Source organism: Lasioglossum baleicum, chromosome 6, assembly GCF_051020765.1.
Source record: "Lasioglossum baleicum chromosome 6, iyLasBale1, whole genome shotgun sequence".
In the NCBI taxonomy this organism is placed as follows: domain Eukaryota; kingdom Metazoa; phylum Arthropoda; class Insecta; order Hymenoptera; family Halictidae; genus Lasioglossum; species Lasioglossum baleicum.
In genome coordinates this window covers 14,630,088-14,650,933 of record NC_134934.1, presented here as the reverse complement: position 1 = coordinate 14,650,933, position 20,846 = coordinate 14,630,088, and the positions used below count along the sequence as shown (strand labels likewise).

At 42.3% G+C, this 20,846-nt stretch overlaps 1 protein-coding gene across 6 annotated transcripts in view; it reads right to left on the bottom strand.

The window, feature by feature from the left end:
* The window catches only part of Lilli (AF4/FMR2 family member lilliputian), a 292,861-nt gene that overhangs the window by 196,985 nt on the left and 75,030 nt on the right, over nucleotides 1-20,846 (bottom strand). For 2 of the 6 annotated variants that reach the window (XM_076426707.1, XM_076426709.1), the window contains exon 1: nucleotides 9,432-9,573. The exons of the other annotated variants lie outside the window; for them this stretch is intronic. Coding sequence is in view for 1 of the 2 variants with exons in the window: in XM_076426709.1 (XP_076282824.1) it covers nucleotides 9,432-9,445 (14 nt within the window). In the remaining variant the exon portion in view is untranslated. Of the gene's footprint in view, nucleotides 1-9,431; nucleotides 9,574-20,846 lie in introns of those variants that run through there. 6 annotated transcript variants of the gene reach the window in all.

Genomic DNA, 20,846 nt, shown 5'->3' with positions numbered 1-20,846 from the left:
GGCCAGGCCGCCACGATTCCATTATAGATTCACGGTGCACAAGCACGACCATCATGCACACACCCCCGCATAGTCCTCGTCCCAGTATTTCAACGGAATTGCTCCGTTCGCGCGGAAACACCATGCAGGCTGGAAAACGCGGAAAACTCGTATCTTCCTCAAAAGCTCTTGTCGTCTTTCATCATGCAACTTGTAGTATTTTCTCGACGATTTCGATGAATCCCAATTTTTGGAAAAATTTCTTTTCGCATCATGCGGTAAACTAATTGCTCTGACTTGCCGACAAAATTCGAATATTAACAATATTAAGAAACCTATCGTATTTTGGGAGTGTCCGAATACTAGTGGAAGAAATAATAAATAAACCAATTGCCCTAGCTTCTCAAAACAGTCCAAATCGCGCGTAGTCCAATACTAAAAAAGTTATCGTATTTTGGGATCGTCCAAATATTAATAAACATCTGAAGATCGAACGTTTCCGGTGAAAATCCGATAGAAAGCATGGCCATAGCATCGTCTGGATGGCGTGGTAGAGCCACGTATCCAGACGGAGAGCATGATGCGGCAAAGTATAGCGGCAGACGGCATAGGAAGGCGGTGGGCAAGGTAATGGTAGCTTTGAGCTTCTGAGATTGCAAACGACGGAGGACAACAACGCCTGGATAGTCCTGGTCTGGCTTTATCAAAACGGCTTGTCAGCTACAGCCTTTATCGTCGAGTGATCGGGGTTCTTGGAGGTTGGGTAGAGAAAACCGGAGGAAAATCGAGAAACAGCAAAGGAGGAGAACAAGAAGAAAGAGAGAGAGAGGGAGGGAAGAGCATGTTGTCGCTAGTCTATCGAAACAGACACGGACAAGTAAACAGCGCCGAGCGGGATTTTCTTTCGGTGAATCAATGTCTCGGAGAATGGTACAAAGGATCGTAGATCCGAGGGGGACACGTGCCTGCAAACGATCTGATTATCACCCGTTCCCCGCTGCGATCTATTAATGACCGTAACAACCACCGAACGCGAGACAGTGTCTTGCGGATGTCACGTGGACCATTGTCGGGAAAGCTCGTCCAAAGGAACGAATTTCCCTTCGGAAAATTGAAATCTCGTCACACGGAAACCATCTGGTCATTTGTTTCGGGACAAAGGGAACTATAAACGGAAAACGGCTAACCTTGGATGGTCATTGTCAAGAAACGGACACGTTCATTTATCCGCCGAGTGTACTACAAAGTTGGCCGCGATCCATTCCTCTTCCGGCTCCGTCGAGATCGTTTAAAGCTGCGATCACACTGCTAGCAAGATACTTTTCAAATTTTCTGCGAGACCGACCAGCTGAACAGGTGTGTTCGCTGCTTTACAGACCGTTCAGGATTTATGTGAATTTGAATACATACATATAGATGCTGCAAAGGGATAGTTGGGAATCACTGTTTAGAGGTACAATTCAATTTGTGTACTCAACCCAGTTTAGAGACTCTAAATTAGTTCGGAACTTGTAGCTCTCTGTTTAGAGAACCTTGTCGGTGCGAAGATTCTCTGTATGTAGTTCGAAGGCGATGTTTGTACATGTAACTTCGTTTCATGACTCACTCCGACTTCAAGATGCTACTGAGTTTGTAGATCTAACCTGATTTTCCGAGTCAATCTGTGCGGCTCTGTGGATCAGTTTAAACCAACCTGAAGACTTGAGTTAGTTTGAAGGCTTCTCGAATGTTTGAAGACATCGTCCTGTTCGTATAGTTAAGCCAACTTCAAGGTTTGAGCTGGATTGAAGTAGACTGCTGGTACGTGTGTTTCTTTGTGCACCGAGCTCATTATTTTACAAACTAGCTCAGCTTGAAACTCACTTACAAGTCAAATCTCAGTCCAAAGACCCAGCCCACTCGAAAATCGCATAACCCCGGGAGTCCCACCCACGCCTGCTCGTCAAAAGATCAAAAAGATAAGACCCCAGTAGCGATTTACGTGTTTATACGTTCCTCCGTTCCGAGCATCAGCCCCCGCAGGATTTATCCAAGCACTATAGCGAAAGGATTAAGAACTCGAGCACGCGGCTACGAAGAGAGTAGGAAGCAGGTTCTATCTCGTAAATCTGCCTCGGTAGTCAGCGGCGTGCTGCACAGAAGGCTCACCGGCCTAATCATCGTTACGGGAGCCATAATTTTTCAAGGCAACAGGTATATTATCAATATCGTTCGCCGTCCGACAGCTCTATTAACGAACGTATTAATTACTCAGACACGATTAGCCTATCAAGTAGCTGGGAATCGCCGCGATAAACATCAATCCTTCTGAAACTGAACTTTCAATGCTCACCCTGCTGATCGTCCTTTCTCGATCGCTCTTTCCCATCGAGATCCTACGATCTTGAAGAACCAGGGAGAAACGTAATCGCTCGACGGCAATTTCACGATCGTTCGCGTCGTATTTACGATGCGCGGGGCCTGGACAATAAAGTCGTAGGCGTTGTTGCTTGTCCCTCAAGAAGCCGATAAAACGTCGCGGCGGTCAATTACGCGGGCAATTCGCGACAACGTTTCCTCGGTCGCGACGACGCTTTAAATCTTGCCGCGCGAGAGCCCGCTTCCGCGTTCGCGGCACCCAAGATCGACGAGATCCTCGGATCCTCTAGGTACCCGCACAAGATGCATTCTCTTGACGTGAATGTCTCGGACGCGAATGTCACTCTTCATTCGCAGAATTCGCCACTGCTTCCCTTCCACCTTAAATTTTGCCCAAGACGAACCGTTCCGATGAATTTCGAAAGCTAGCGCAGATCCACAGGTTCATAAGAACGGGAATGAATCGTGAACATCTAACTAAGGGAATGAAAATTTGACTAGCAATTACGCAAACCTTCCCGCAGCAAGAAGCTCGAGGTTATAGTCAGAGCTCGTCGCTCCGGCAACTGTAGACACCTCGAGCACCGAAAGGGTTAATGCGACGAGAGATTCCAGATCATTGACTATTCCATTATGTCGAGGATTGAGCACGAGCTGAATCGAGTAGTCCCCCATGGCCACTGTTGGACCTCTCTCATCGCAGTTGCAATGTTTCGTCGGTAGAGATCGCTGTTTTCAACGTGAATTGAAAATACACGTGTACACGTGTCACGTGAACCGTGTAGGAAGAAATTAACCACTTGGACTCGAAGCAATTTTAATTCCAAGAAATCAAGACTTATCTCTCAACCTAGAAGATTTTTGAATTTTTAGAAATTTGTAGAAAATACAGAAGACTAATCGTTTGAGAACTGTTTCAAATAATGATACGGCAATTTTGACTGGCGCTTCACACTCACCATTCGAGTGCAAAGTGTTAAAAATCCGCCGACTGATGCGCGTTTACGTTTTTCTATCAAAGTCTCTTCGACTCTCTCAAAACGTGTTAATCAGTGGTTCCGACGAGGACGCATAGCGATATGCAAGAGAAAAATGGCTGCGTCATAATTCGAATGGATCAAGCTGACCACGACGACAAAGCGTATAGTTCGTTGCATGGTGGTCACTCGATTTCGATCCTGTAGCAGAAATTCCCGGGGTCCGAAACCGTTCTACGGCTGCGAGTCCGTGGATGCCATGATTCCCCGTTAACGGTAGACGGGCACGCCGAGCGAAAACAATTATCGTGGCACGGCATTGTCGCCGGCGCGGAGGGGCAAGAGAGGGAATTCCGTGGGACGAAGACGGACGCGGATACCAGCGCGAAACAGAGAGAAAGAGAGCGAGAACGGTCGTGGCGAGCGTTTAGAAAAGGCAGGTGACGAGGCGAATAGAGGAAACGATCGCAGCGAGAAAGAGATGGGGGACGAAGGGTGAGTTTGCTGGCTCTCGGGGGGCACGCATAACAGCGTTGCCGTTCGATCTGGGCCCCGTTCCCATCCATTTGCAATCGCACGATTTTCTCGGCTGCGATCGCGATATTATCGGGCCAGCGAATGGTATCGGTGTTATTTCGTTTTTAAGACTGATGGAGAATGTTGTAATCTTGATCGATTTTATCAACATTCCTTATGCGGTGCAAATTTCATTTCAAATAAAGCCGTAAAATGTCATACAACTCAGTTTTTTGCTAATGAAAAACAGAAATTCTACGAGCATAGGGTCTTTTAAGAAAATGTCATAAAACGAAGCGACTTTGAGAAAACGAAGTGACTTTCCGAACCGTTCTACTTTTGGCTCATTTCATTCACCTTTATGAATCAATGATGTCTTTAGAGTCAGCGTTATCATTTTTATATTGCAACAATACACACGGAGAAATCGACACACAGAAGCTACTAACATTTTCCAAGCTACCGCGCATCCAATGCCGCGCGGCGTCGAGTCCCAAAACAGTAGACTCGCGCTCCGTGGCGCGAAAATCGAGTTTCCCGCGCCGATTTAAAAGACCGATGCACCAGGGGGTGGGTGCAACGATGAAACGCGACTACCTACAGCGCATCGTGTCCGGCCAGCGATCTAAAACTCATGCATACCACCGGAACAGTTGAAGTATGCGGCAAATGCCTAGCGGGCAGGCGCAGGGGACATAAAGTATGCAGAAAACGAGCACCGTTCCGCGCTTGATTTTATTGCTTATTCACCCCGCGAGAGAGGAGAGGAGAGGAGTGGAGAGAACCCGGTTCCTCGTACGTGTTTAGAGTCGATCCGGCTTCTGCTATCGGCGACCACACAGTTTCTCTCTCTTCCTCTCTCTCCCTCTCTCTCTGGTGTCCATAAAATCCCACGTCCCATTATCGCAAATTCCGTTCTATCGAGGCCGCGATCTAATTCAATCCCCGAGGATCCCCTAAGGCGACATTGTAACTCTTTCCCTCCTTACCGTCCCCCAATATCCCCCCTCTTTTCTTTCTCTATTGTATGGTGTTTCGTATCTCTAGTCTAATTTCATGACCGGCCGTTCGCGCCTCCTTCGGTCGCGACTAAATCACGGATAAAGAGAGCCCGGTGATGATGCAGAATATAAGGGACGGTTAGGGGATCGTTAGCACGGCGTAATTTACGACGGTGCTCCAGCTGCTGATCATTCCGACGCGACCTACTGGGTTCTACTTCGAGATTGCTGCCTTTTAAAGACGGATCTGCTACGGCGACCGCCAAAGATGATGGTTAACCCTCATCCGTCCCTCATTTCGCGAACTGAATCTGTCTCTCGGTGTCAAATCGACTCGGTGTAAAAATCCCCAGTATACTTATGAGTAGACTGCGGATCTTTATGCATTTATGGCTCTAAAAAAATGTGCAAGAAATGGTAGAATATAAAATTCGTCAGAGTTCAGTACGGTTTTTATTTATTGCAGATCTTCAAAGGTTACTGCCACGAGAAACAAGGTTTTATTTCATTCCTTCTTCTTAAAATTCGTCTAGAAAAATTGCAAATTGGTCTTCACTTTTGATTTACATTTTTACGGCCGCCGACTCGCGTTAAACACAGTCCACTACAATATCAAAGACTTGTCAGCGGCCGTGACGATAGGAGCAAAGAGTCCCGGCAGTAAAAGTGCTAATAAAGATAAAGTTGCTGCTCGCGGATGGCAGAGAGTGAGATAGAAGAATCCCCTCAACGGTAGTGTTGCTGTCTGTGCAGGGACAATTGAAATTTCTGATCGCGATCGTCCTCCCGGTGGAATAACTCCGGCGAATACGTATGTCTAGGAAAACAATGTGGAACCGCGAGAAAAACTCGTCGTCGTCCGGTCTGGCACGTACAATTCTGGTTCTCGTAGCTAACAAGTAATAATTGATCTGGAATCGGTCGACAGAGCGGTATCGCGGGCTTCTACGTGATCGCGGTGTCAAGCGAGAGACGGCCCGGACAAATGGTTTCGCTGTTTAAGATCCTAATTAGAGAGGAGGCTCGTTAACGGGCCTGGCCGAACCACGCTCCAGGGAAACCGGAAACCTCGACCAGAGAATTCTACGCACACGATAACGCTGTATGGATCTCGTAGCGGTTTAAATGCCTCCGGCCAACTATAAGAATAATTGCGATTCCATCGCGAGCATCGCAACTTTCCGCTATTTCGATCGGTCGAGTTACCCTCTTGGAGAAATCGAAGAATGCGCGATCGCAGGCGCCATCAAAAATTCTTTCGAATCCAACGGGATCCATAAAACACGATCTTTATGACAGGAACAGGTTGGTGTAATTTATAAGAATTTAATCGATATATATTATTTTCGATTTACTAACCGACGAAATTTGAATATGTCCTCTGATTCTTTCAGTTGAAAGAAATGTTGAATTTTCAGGTTAACGTACTCATCTTGAGTGTCGTCCATTCAGTATAAAATTAATTAAAAGGTCAAATAATACTGAATAAAAATTAGATGAGTTAAATTAATAAATTATTCGTATCCCTCAGCAGTCGAAGGGTGACTCAGAGTCGCCACTAAAAATTGCTGTACCACTATTCGCAATATTGTTTACATTATTAAATATACTGGTGTCTAGTAAATAGACAGCGAATCTTCATGCAAAACAAAAATTTTCCACCTGAATTGGAACAAACCAATTAGAATGACATAGAATTTATTTCCTCTCTTACTATGTTTAATAAGTTGGAAATAACATAACAGTATTTTGAAATTCCTCTAATGTCTACTGTTTCAAATTGCACCTGCTCATTCTTGACATAAATGCATAAAATCCACTGTCTGCTAATCAATTACTACACATTTATACTTGAATACTTTGTGTGAGGTATTATATCAATTCCATGTTCACAAAATCACAAAAATCATACACAATGGAATTATTACTAGGTCGAAGCAGATGTTTAATTTTCAAGTTAAACTAGCTTCGACTGTAAAGGGTTAATTGGTTTTTTCAAGGGACTTTATGGTCCCAAGACTTCTTTTAACGAGCCATCAACCGCTTCTAATTAGCGCAATGATTTATATCGACCGATTGCAAGTAACGATCACACTCATTTCTGGATCCAACGATTTCAGAGCCCGTCGATGACGATAAAAACTGTTGCTATCAAGAATATAGAGTAGCGACCGCTAGCCAATGACACAGAACAAAATGTGCATCGTTCAGTCTCGCATGATTTGCAGCAATAACGAGCAGATAATTAAAGTAGGACTTAGAGATGCACCGCTAAAAATAGACAACTCGTAGGTTGCAGAGAGATGGAATCGCCCGACGTGAATTTATCAACGTGTATGCCACGGTTTGCTGATATTGATAAACAACAGACACCGATTACATAAACGATTCAACGAATTTTACCGTCTTATCGCGGCCAGCAACATTATAAGCCCGAGAGTAATCTACGAGAACTAGTTATTGCAACATTATCTGAAGTCTATGTTTTCTAGCAGGGTAATCGTTTCAGATAACATTGAATACTATACATCCTAACAGTTATACTAAACAGCTGCTTCCTATGTGGTGTGTCCTTGGACTTCCTCGGCTCTGAAATCACTAAAACCCTAGGGACCCTGCGGGCCTCCAAAATGGCAAAAATCAACAATCCGACTAGTTTTATATTTTTCATTAATACAATTCTTGAAATTATGGAGTTATTTACATGGAAAATGAATCGATACATGTTTTTATCCATCCACATATTGGAGTACAAATTGCACAGAATTTAAATAGATAGAGCGTCATCATTGTTATAAGCTAAAACATTTTAATCGCTTTAGTGTTAAAACGTGAACAGGGATTTTTCCCCACTGCCGGTCAAATGGCCGGTTTTACATTTTTCATTTTACAATTATTGAGGTTATGAAGTTGTTTACGTGGAAATTGATTCGATAAATGTTTTAGCCAACCACATATTGGAATAAAAATTGCACAAAATCTAAATAGATAGAGCCTTGTCATTGTTATAAGCTAAAACGATTTAATCGCTTTCAGTGATAGTTCCCTTAGGGATTTTTCAACAGATCTCAAGTTGGCAAAACTCTAGCCACCTCGAAAATCACCAAAAATGAACATCATCGACTTTTCGACCAAATAACAATCGTCGCAATATCGATAGGGTGACAAGCATCCAGCAAGCGTCAAGATCGATAAACAAGGCGTCAATCTTCTGACTCATCCCTCCATAATCGCGTCATTTCACCACCACGTCGTGCACCCGTTTCTGCATTCAGTGACGTAGCCCCAAGTCAAAATCCCCCTGGGCCGAACAGTTCGCTGACACCCGATTTATAGACACTGCCAACAACCCCTATATTCCCGACCGACAAACCCTATACAACCTTCACCCTCTATGGGGCATGATTGTCGGGACGAGAAAACAAAATATTTCCTGCCGGACATTGTCGAGAAATATTAATCCCCCTCCATTCGTTTTTCAATATTCCAGCCGGGCCCTGAACACTGCTATCGACTCCAACTCTTGAAATGATTATAGAGAATTGTTCCAATTCGGAGCGCGAGGAATTAAATGTGATTTGCAGCATTCCGATGAAATGATTAAACTCCTACATCGACGGCTACGATTATAATCCCTAAATCTCAATATCTTTATACAAAATGAACTGTTTTTACCTGAATTCTTTCAATTCTGAAACTAAATTGATTGTTATTTCTTCCGCTAATGATATTGACATCTTCAATTTGTCAAATTCTCCAATAATTTCGAATTTCATCTACTCAATCTTCCTATAAATGCATAAAGATCCGCAATCTATTGATTCGATACCAACCTATCTAATAATGTAAACAATATTACCCTTATCATTCGAGTGGTGACTCTGATTATTCAAAATATTTTTTACATTATTAGATACGTTGTACGAGTCATTATATCAACTTCATACCGATGAAATTAAAAAAATCATAGAGAATAAAAATATTCTATATCGAACAAATGTTTAATTTTGGAGTTAAAACAGCTCCGAGTGCGAAGTGTTAAATAATGGTGCAGCAATTTTCAGTGGCGCCTCAGAGTCACCACTCGATTGCTAAGGGTTAATATGTCTACCAGATTGAAAATAATGTAACAGTTTCACTTTTTATAAATTACACCTACTCGCATACATTTCCGAGCGCAAAGTGTTAAATAATGGTACAGCAATTTTCAGTGGCGCCTCAGAGTCACCACTCGATTGCTAAGGGTTAATATGTTTACTAGATTGAAAATAATGTAAGTTTCACTTTTTTCAATTACACCTACTCACATACATTTACATCGTAAACGCATCAAATCCTCTGTCTAGAAATCCCTGTACAAAGTTCCAACCTCAACTATCCTCGTCAACAAGAGCACGTGTCAAATTTAAAATCCAACTGGAAAGGTCGCCCGAGCATTCAAACAATCCCGCGTGCATTCAAGCATCCCAGACCCGTCCGCCATTGGTCGCGTCGACTCAAATCAGCGACGAAACGCTAAAATGGTCCCACGAGACGCAACGTGGGCGGAGATAAACATCAACTACACTCCGAAAACCAAAAAAAATGTATAAAAACTCACCGTGGCTTCTTCATGGCTAGTCGATCGGCCAAACTCGACGTGTCACGTGTCCCTTCGATACGTCATCGGGGTTCGTCTCATGGCATCGACGAATCGCCGTTCAAAATGCGCAACGCGCTTCGATATCCAAAATCGAACGGTCCCGAATAATCGATGTAGAAAAGAGAATTCCTTTCAATATATTATCCTCTTTCAACTCTGTGTTACCGTTCTTTATCTATGATCGTCGCTGATGTGCACACATATATCTATATCCATCTCACACTCTCACATTGCTTCTATCACGGTATCAAAAATCGACCGATCCCGAATAATGGCCGTAGAAAAGAGAATTCCCTTAAACAATTCTGTTCCAACTCCGTTTTACCGTTCTTGATCTGTGATCGACGCTAATGTACACACATAAATATCCATCTGACACTCTCGCATTGCACACTAGTTCTCAACACACAACAGTGTGTGTATCCCGCGAAGAGGTACGTGCTGTACGACGAAGGAAAACTAACTCTGGCAACGTCGCCTGGCTCACTCACTCTCTGTCTCGCCTGCTGTTCTCGCCGTTACGTCGTCGTGCTCGTCGATCCACACAGCACCGTGCGCCTCTGTCTTTTTCTCATTCTTGCTCGCCTGGTTCACCGTCTGTCCATCCTTTTTCAATACTCCGTAAGAGAGACGCGATATACACTCGCGCAACCCGCGGGACATGCACATGCTCGTCGCACACACAGAGGAGACACGCGCGCGCTTGGAAACGGAGCTAGAGGAGTGGGAGAGACACGATGCACGCGTATATATACGTATACACACACGCGTCTACTACGGTAATGAGACGACGCACGTACACAGAGAGAAACACGGCGTGCACGGGGACGTAACGCACACAGATATAGCCACGCTCTCGGCGTGTGTACCGAGCCGCGCGCAACGCGAACTGTCCCACCGATTTTTTCCCGAACTCCGATTTATTGTTCGTTGATGACCAATCGTTAGAAGCTATTTAAGTAGAAGGAATTACTGAGGATCAGCCGTAAACGATGCAGTTTCGTGTCACGATTCCACACTGTACCAAAGAGAGCTGCTCTGCTCTACGATCTCTGTCCTTGTCCAACGCGTGACTCGTGCGTGCACTCTGTCTCACTCTGTCTCACTCTGTTTCACTTTGATCACGGAGAACACAGAGTACTCGAATATATATATTTATTATATATGTACTCCCTCACGCTCACGCTCGCTAGCTTGCTCACTCTCTTTCTAGCTTGTACGAGATTGTTTTCCTGCGCTCCGGATATGCACTGTTTTTCTTCGAGAGAATAATACACCGATTAACAGAAGGAACAAAGGAGACGCGTACGGCGGCGAGATCACGCGCGCGAACACCCGCGCACCAGTAAATACGCCACCATGTTTCGATGTCACCGTCACGGAGGTACTCTCACTTGCTGGCGGTGGCGGAAGCCATATTGCGATCGCCGTTCGTGACACCGACGGAGCGCCAATCGCCCCGATGGATGAGGGGGAATAGAAGAAAGCTCATTGGTCGAACGCACCTGGGAACGCCCCGACATCTGACGGCGGGAGTTTGAAACTGACTCGAGACACCGCTTTGCCGATCGAGTTGGGATAAGTGTTTTGATCGATGGGTAATATTGTAGACCGGATTTCAGGAGTTTTAACAATTAAACTCCTACTTTAGTCATTACTTGCGGTTAACGATTACATTCTTTCCAATTGTTGATTAATGATTAACTGCTGAAATTTCGATATTAAATACGGAATCAAAACTGTATGCATACTGAGAAAAATGTAAACTGAGTTTTTGTTGAGATATACAGTGAACCGGATTAATTTTTTTTAATATTATACTATACGATCTGAACTCTTTTTGGAAGCTCGAGCAATTGGATTACTACAGGATGTGAGAAGAAATTTTTTCAAAAATTGCAATTGATCAGAATTGTAGAAAAAATACTAAAAGTTGCATTTTACAAATTTTTTATGTGGGCCTATATTGAAAATTTAAAAAATACGTTTTGTAGATCTGTGTCAATTAAACATATTCTGAAAATTTCGTCAAAATCGGTCGACATTGCAATGATCTACAAACGTTTAAAGATGGTAAAAATTGCAGTTTTTCGGCTTATATCTAAAATCTAAGGATTCTTACATCTTTCAATGCCTGTCGTTTTTTTCCCGTAACAACCGATTTCGGTGAAACTTGCACAGTGCATATAATTGACACAGATCTACAAAACGTATTTTTTAAATTTTCAATACATTTTGCTACAATTCCGATCAATTTTTGAAAAAATTTCTTTTCACATCCTGTAGTAAATTAATTGCTCTAGCTTCTCAAAAAAGTTCAAATCGTATAGTACAATATTTAAAAAGATAACGTCTTTTTCGCAGCGTCCGAATATTAATCCGGTTAAATAAATTCTCCATCTCCGCTCTCTGTCTCTCTCCTTATTACAATTTATGGATAGACCGTGTCGCGATTAACTTCAACAATTGATTAAATCAGTCTCCGCTTTTTCGATGATTTCTTTTTTTTAATCAACGATTGACGATTAACTTCATCGATCGATTGAACCAATCGTCCATTATTCAATGATTACCTTTTTTAATCGTACACATTAATCAATCAATCATGGTTAAAATTTTAATTGATTAATGCCCAACTCTGGTTTGTAACAGAAATGAGACACAGTGAAAATATTGGAAGAATTTCAAAACACTGTTGTGTAGGTTTTCCACTGTAACTTCAAATTTTGAGGGTCAAAGTCAAGCTCGTGCAAATCAATTTCACCCAGTAAGAATATTTGAGATTCATTACTTATTTATTTAGATTAAATTATATATTTCACAGTACGTTCCAATAAATGCATATGTACTTTAATTTTTTTAATTTATTAATCAGAAAATGTCTGCAATGATTATACATATCTACACACACTTCTCGTACATTACGACGTTAATGAATTGGTAGTTGCTTTTAGATAAGTATTTGGGTAAACTTGTCGAATCGTCTATAAATCTGGACACTTTTTCAACGCATAGCTTTTTATGCGGCAAATGTAAATTAAATCTCTGACCAAGATCCAGGAACATAAAAGTCTACAATGATTGTGCTATTTGTTAACACAAGATATTACAGTAATATTAAAAAGAAATTGAATGTGGATATTCTATATTAAAGAGACTCATAAATGAACGAACTCATTAATTCAGCTCGATAAAATAAAAGCTCACAGACAAATTCTATTACTATCTTCGAAGTCACTGTTCCAATACAGCTGCATACGACAAGCCTACGGAGTATCCTCTACCTTCCGAACCGTCTGTTTCCCCAAAGTATTACCAGGGAGAGAAGAAACGGCAATTCATTGAATATAAAGTGTCCCGAGCCACGTAATTCGAATGCACAGCCGCGCGACTTTACGTGACGAGTGTGAGGCTGCGCCAGATAATGTTAGCTGCACCGAATAATGAATATTAATCGTTATCGTACCGAGCTGTTACTTAATTATCTGGATAGTCGAACGCGTACGGACTCCATGTTCCTGCGTGCCCCGGAATCGTCGATGAATCTAACTACCAGAAATTTATTTTAACCTTCCACGAACGACCTATGCACGCTGTAACTGACTTCGAGGAATATTTTAACTTTGATTACACAACGTCGAATCATTTTATCTATTTACTATGTCATTTATCTATTGTATTCTATTAGCAGCGATACACTTTCCTGCAGCACTGCAGGCTGACTAGCATTTAGCTCGTCGATCGTACAGTTAAGAATTAAAACTAAACGCACGTTAAACGTTGCTTAACACATTACCGACCGGTGATCATTGCATAACTTTAAAAAAATCCATGGTACATGGCTAAACACTTTTTAATGGAACCTTCAATAGCAACAGTAATTTTCATTGTGAACTAACAAGTCACCCGCAATAACGTAATTTTACTATTCACTATTAGTCACTATTAATAAGGCTTACGGTAGGTAAAGTGTTAAAATATACTAAATAAGATGCACGGCAACAGAATTGTGAAGCTACTCGACACTCAATTGCCCACGGTCAAACGACTTGTTTTCTACTTGAAAATGATTGAAATGATTAAGACATTTCCACGAGAAAGAATCGAGTTAATTTCGGTATACAAGCAGTAACTAAATGTAATCTTGTCAGTTTTATTACCCCGCGAGTCTAGTAATAATTACTATGCCCTGCGAACAGCTCATTAATTCGAGCACCGTCTCGCCAAGCAAAAATCCTCAACGAATTTCAACGCACGCGGAAAAGAACCGCTCGTGACGTCTGGGCATTATTTATCGCGGAATGTTAAACATTCCTCGCCCACGTCGGCGTCGGCTGAAGGTGAAGCCAATTCAGGAAAACTCGATGCACCACCACAGCTAACTCATGCGATGTTTGAGCGCGTGCGCCGGACCATGTCTTTTTCTAAAGAGTAAGATTCGCGTTCGTTAAATCCCCTCGCGAATCCACGAAGTATCTCCCTCCGTCTCTCGCTCTCTCTCTTTCTATTAACTAACAGCAAGCGTAACGAACTCGGCTGCCGAGCATCGAAATTTCTGATTACTCCTGGCCACACAGGAAATACTTCGCGACCGCATAACAGCTGAAAAACAGGAAACACCAACATTGCGGTCTAGTTCTGTTTTGCGGCGGGAAGCAGATGGATATCATCCTAGACGCGAGTGTCGAAAATCATTACGCTCTGCGGCGTGAATTCCACCGGCCATTTGCAATCGAACACGAACCTGTCAATTAGAGTACCGAGAGCAAAAACTAACGCCACCGGTTTTTGCTAGACAACACTCTAGTCATGCAATGCTGAGAACATTGTTGCTCGGTCTCTCTGATCTCCAGTTTTGCATTCGATTTTGCATTCAAAATGATCAGTGATTAAACTTCAAGAAGATTGGACAAGCCTGGACGGGCATCGACGAACTTGTACAAATTTGGAGAAGCTTGAAGAAGCACGGAGAAGCTTCGTGAACATTCCTTCGTCTGCAATGAAGGATGAATGATCATCCAAAATTATCAGTATTAAGCTTGAAGAACATCCGAAAGCATGGACGAGGTTGTACAAATTTGGAGAAGCTTAAAGAAGCACGGAGAAGCTTCGTAAACATATCTTCGACTGCAATAAAGGATGAATGATCATCCAAAATGATCAGTATTAAGCTTGAAGAACATCCGAAAGCATGGACGAGGTTGTACAAGTTTGGAGAAGCTTAAAGAAGCACGAAGAAGCTTCTTGAACATCCCTTCGTCTGCAATAAAGGATGAATGATCATCCAAAATGATCAGTATTAAGCTTGAAGAACATTGACAAGCATGGACGAGCTTGTACAAGTTTGGAGAAGCTTGGAGAAGCTTGAAGAAGCAAGGAGAAGCTTGAAGAAGCAGGGAGAAGCTTGCAGAATCATGAATGAATCATGACTGAACCATTCGTCTGTAATGAAGGGTGTGCATCATCCAAAATGATCAGTATTAAGCTTGAAGAACATCGAAAAGCATGGACGAGCTTGTACAAGTTTGGAGAAGCTTGAAGAAGCACGGAGAAGCTTCGTGAACATCCCTTCGTCTGCAATAAAGGATGAATGATCATCCAAAACGATCAGTATTAAGCTTGACGAACATCGACAAGCATGGACGAGCTTGTACAAGTTTGGAGAAGCTTGAAGAAGCATGGAGAAGTTTGCAGAATCATGAATGAATCATTCGTCTGCAATGAAGAGTGCGCATCATCCAAAAAGATCCGTGATTAAGCTTGAAGATCGGTCAAGTCTGGACAAGCATGGACGAACTTGTACAAGTTAGGAGAAGCATAAAGTTTGCGGAATCACGGGGAAGCGTCGAAGAATCCCCTCGAAGGCGAAACAATTTTGAAAATCAAATCACCAGGTCACCCCACAGACATTTGCATCGCTCTCCGATCCCCTAACTACTCCGGATTCGCAAAATTTAAAAGAACAACCCCCAGAACAGCTGCTTCACGGCGTCCGCCCGGATATCTCGATTAAGTCGATTCCTCTCGGCCTGTAAATTAGTAATTTGCTGGGAACACGGCGTCGATGACCCGTCGATTTCATTTGCATAATCCGCCACCGTACTCTTCTTCGCCCCCTTTTGTTGAGCGACGTCGACGAAAAAGGGGATCGGCACCGTAGACTATCGCGAGATCAGCCTAACCGGTGAGGCAGCTCAGTTATGTCCCTCCTCGTTCCTTGGTGTCGACGAATAATTGTGTACGAATGCCTGCGCGAATAAAAGAAGAGGGGCAAAGGGAAACGACTTGATAGCGGCGATCTTGATACGAGTAATCTTGCGAGTTATCGATGCAACGGATAAAAAGCCATCTGGACAGGAAACGGTCCTTGGTTTCGACTAGAACTACCGAGTCGCGGTGGAACACTGTCCTTGGGGATGATCGGGGGATTAGGGAAATTTAGGGGGAGTCTTGAATTTTTTAATTAAGAGTTTGGCAGACAATCCAGGGATTTATGGCCTTCTTATTTGGTGATCGGCGTTCGCAGGATACTTTTTACGATCGTATTTTCAAAGTTCTACAAATGAATATTTTTCTACTTTAATTCAATTAAAATTATATTTACAAACAGCTCGTTTATATTATATATGTATATTTACTTAACTTCCTCAACATTTTGGTGGAGGAAAAAATTCTTTCAATTCACCTCGGCAATTATTACATCGTATTGTATATTGTATCATAGTATATTATAATATATCTTATTGTAGCTTCGTTATTGATATAATAAATTTTTTATTTAAATACCTTCTTTCAATAATTGTTAGATATAACGAATTATTACGAGATTGTGGATTTTTATGGAAATTCCTATTTTTGTAGACGATTTTATGAAAATCTGAATACAAGGAGAAATCTCTCCAGGTTACAATAACATTCATTTTAATAAAAATATTACTATCACTTATATAACGAATTATTATATATAATTACTATATTACATATTTTATAGTATTACACTGTATATACATTGTAATATATATGTACATATTTCAATTATAGTTCGTTTCCCAAAAATAATTTATTTTCCTTTAAAATGTAGATTTTTCGATTGTTTGTAATTTCTGTGATTAGTAAATTTTGATCACTATGATTAAAGATAATTATATCGTTAAGTAAAATTTGTTTCATCATTAAATATATATTGAAGAACTAAATCCTTAGTGGATTGTAATAAATCCCACATCTATCCCGCGGGATTGCAAACCCTAGACCTAATATATCAGCTTTCGGGAGCCTATCGTGACACAGCAGAGGCACACATGCGCGAGTACCCGTGCAACAAGTCCACGCTACTTCCGCCCCATCTTACGCGCAGCTTGCTGGGTCTTTTTCAGCAGTGAACGCGTAAGAACACCTCATAGCCAGAAGGACCAATTATCGGAGGTGACTGGGGGGGGGGGTCCTGACACATTGACGCGTAGGTGGAAGCGAGCGTGCAACAAGTACGCAATGTTCGATGTGCGGGATCGGGTTAGGTCGTGAGTCGGGGGTTGGAGAATCTTGAGCAATCTTCGATTTTAGCCTCGAAGATGGTGGAAAGAGCTTGGAGAAGCTTGACAAGTTTGGAGCAGCTTGGACAAGTCTTGAAGAAGCATATGAGAAGCTTGAAAAAGAGCTTGAACAAGCTTGGAGAAGTTTGTGAAAGTATATGCACGAAGCAGAGTGCTTCTGTAGCGAGCCGATGCGTGGAAATCGATGTTGCAGAGCTGGTTCGTCGAAAGATAAGCGCTCGTATCAACACACCTGGCGTAGAAGTGTCAAAACTACTCTTTACGTAAGCTGGACTTGCAGGTGCAGTTGACTTGCACGAGCTTAGCGTTGTATTCCGGGTTTCGAAATCGAGTATAACTGTATACAGAAGTCGAGAAAAGTTTTTATTAAAGGGATTAGACTCATTTTTCCAGGATTGCAAGAGTGCAAAATGCACGTTCTCAATTCTCGATAATACAAATATGGGGCTTTTCAGTAGTCAAAAGTCCTATCTTTTCGTTAACGAGGCGTAATTTGCATTATTCGGAAGCATACAGCTGACATGTAGCTATTTTCATAAAGCTGCGACAGCTACATGCTTCCGAATAATGTGGAAGAGAAAAGGTCTAAGGGCTGTTTGGTCCTAGTGACTCAGATGTTTTGGCTGACGTGTCTACGGTTTGGTAATCGTGATGCGTTGGCGTTTACATAAGTTATCGCAGGTAGAACATTTTAGATTGTTGTAATGACCACGGTCATCAAACCCAACGTGCGCAGAAGCTGACTGCACCGGTTAGAGGTCCATAATATTATATTTGATCATAAAAGGGAAGAAACTCCCTGGAGCGAAATCAGCTTCCGTAAAAATGGAATTGCGTTCGTGTGGTGGGGCAACAAGGTCGGTAGCTAAATAGAGAGAGAGAGAGAGAGAGAGAGAGAGAGAGAGAGAGAGAGAGAAACTTTGAAGGAGTGAAAGAGAAAGCGAAGAATAGTAGGACCCGCGAGCAACAAGTCCGTTTTATTCTGCCAAAGCACCTTCCGCTAGGAGAGAGCAGCAATTGTAAAGATTTTCGGCGGGTTTTCGACCGTTTGTGAAACCGATCGTGTAAACAGGACACAAGCTCTCTGCGATTGACGTCCGTCGTGTTGGTCCAGGTCGTCAGGATCAAGAGATACGGGGGAACACACGTAGAAAAGGACGTGCAACAAGTCCTCTCTCGTCAATGGCCTCTTTCGGACGTATCCTCCTCTCGCTTCGGACGTCGCCTCTGCGTCACCGGTGACGCACGACTTCCGCTACGTCACTCAGACCCGCCTCCAATCCCTCGTGTTCTCCCCTATCAGTCCCCGTGTCCTCGTCTCGATACACCGGGCTACACCGTTAACGGAATTCCGATTTCCAACACCCACGCATTAAAATTCCACCATGCTTCCTCGTTTTATACTTGTCGGCACCTGCGTTCTACTCTCCACGCTTCTGAAGAACGTTTCGCAATTAGCGCTGCGATCGCCAGGTGAGTATGCCTGTTAATAACGCCCCGTGCTTCTGCGTTAACCAATTTGCGTCGCGAGGATGTATGATGACCCTATCGTCAATTACTTTTTAGAAAAATGTTTAAACATCCTGTCTGACTTTCCCAGTGGCTGAATTTTCAAGTCTTCTTCAATCATTCCGAATTGTAACACGTTTGTAATTATTAGAACAATGTTATAATTAGACTGCGGATTTATTTGCGATTTTTTCAGACGAATTTTAAGACAGTGGAATTACATGAAATTTTGTTTTCAGTGGTAGTACTCTTTCTAGATCGAAAATAAATAAAAATTGTACCAAATTCTGTGGAATTTTATGCTTCTACCATTTTTTGAACGTTTTCAGAAGACACAAATGCACAAAGATTCGCGGACTATTTATAATATTACGTCGTTCGGAAAGTAATTTTGTTTTTCGCTTCACAACATTTTGAATGCCGTGTAGATTGCATTTCAAATAAAGTCGTAAAGAGTCATATAACTCAATTTTTGTTGACTTATAACAAATTTGACAAAATATACTAATGAATAAAACGTCGTAAAAATTGAAAATGGTGAAAAATCAGCTTCCATTTTCCCTTGAGAAAACGAAATGATTTTCCGAGCAAGCTAATACATTTACTGGCAAGCCATAAGAGAATTACCACAGTGAAAAATATTTAAACACTCGTTTCTGCAACAATGAAGCTTTCACAGTAAAAAAGAAGGAGAAAGAGAGAAGCTTCGGCTATTACATATTCGAGAGTAATGCATGGAACCGCAGAGAAATGGCGAAACAACAATCGTAAGACAATAGACCGCATTGCCTTTTGTTTTGTCTCCCCTAAACCGTGAATACTGTAGCAAGCGATCAAATATTTTTTAACGGTGGTGTATTAATTTTCCATATTTCTCTCGAATATAAAGAAGTCATCCGACAACGAATGAACGTGGAAAATACATGGAACAAAAATAGACAAAGTAGCCTCGAGAAAGGTTGAATATTTTCCCCAGGAGAAATAAAATTCCTTTCGAACAAATCTTTCAGTGGGGAAGCATCGAATAAATTCCGAGTTCTTGGTCGAGCTTTATTTTTCAAGATGAAGTGGTTAAATTTGCACATTTTCCAGCACACAATTGTTCGGTAATTAACAATAAGACAACCTCGGCGTTGTACTGCATGATCACCGATTTATAAAAATATGTAAGACTTCGGCAAGTGAAATTTTACTAAACGATGAATATTTCCCTCCATATTTGCCTCAAGGTCTTCAATTTCTTTCAAGGGTCGCGTTCAGCGAGTGAAACGGCCTCGGACATCGATCCATTGTCGTCCGTGGCACGCAGTTGTTTCAGTTTGACCCTCGTCGTACAATGCTTGGGTCCATACCGACCCGCAAACAATTCTTCGGGGTCCAGAGAAGAAGGTAGAGTAGAGAACCGGTTATAGGGGATGGTGCAGTTTTAAAAACCCATCGCCCTACAATTTAAATCCGGTTTTTTAAACCGCACAACACGCTATTTAAATTCACTTGATGCTCTCTCGACGCCACAGTCTAGCGCAAGTTTATTCCACATTGTCAAAACAGAAAATTTTTATATCCACCCTTATCACAAAGTGTCATCTTTCACCTTCAATTCCAGCCTTGAAACATTCCAAAATTCCTACATCATTCCCAAAATTGTCCACGTCTAATATTCTAAAAAAAGTCACCACGTATCATCTTCCACCTTCAATGCCAGCCTTGAAACATTCCAAAATTCCTACAGGAGTACATTCCAAACATGGTCCATCTCTAACATTCTAAAAAAGTCACGAAGTATCATCTTCCACCTTCAATCCCTTTAAACATTCTAAAATTCCTACAGGAATACATTCCAAAAATGCCTCTAATATTCTAAAAAAGCAACTACAAGATCTTCCTCCAATAAATCTCAACTAGCGCACAAAATTATTTACCGCGAAGTTCCTCATCCATCAGAAAGATGGCAAATTCACCCCAATCATCCCCCGCCACCCGAATAAATTCACATTGGCCATGGGTATCAGAAGAAGCGACGAATCACGGCAATTAGCAGGTTGCTCGCGGGAGATTAGAGGACGCGATCGGCGGCGCGTGGTATCGTCGCGTGCTACGGAAGAAGCGAGACGAAACGGAGAGACGCGAGAGCGAGACGAAGTAGGGGGATGGCGGGTGCAGAGAGCAAAGGGTGCAAACAAGAGGCAGTCCGGTTTCGAAAGTTCGTCGTGCCGGTCGGAAGAAGGACGACGCTCCTGTTGAAAAAAGAAGGAAGGAAGGAAGGAAGGAAGGAACGAAACGGAGAGACCTCGACGTGAACGGGGATGAA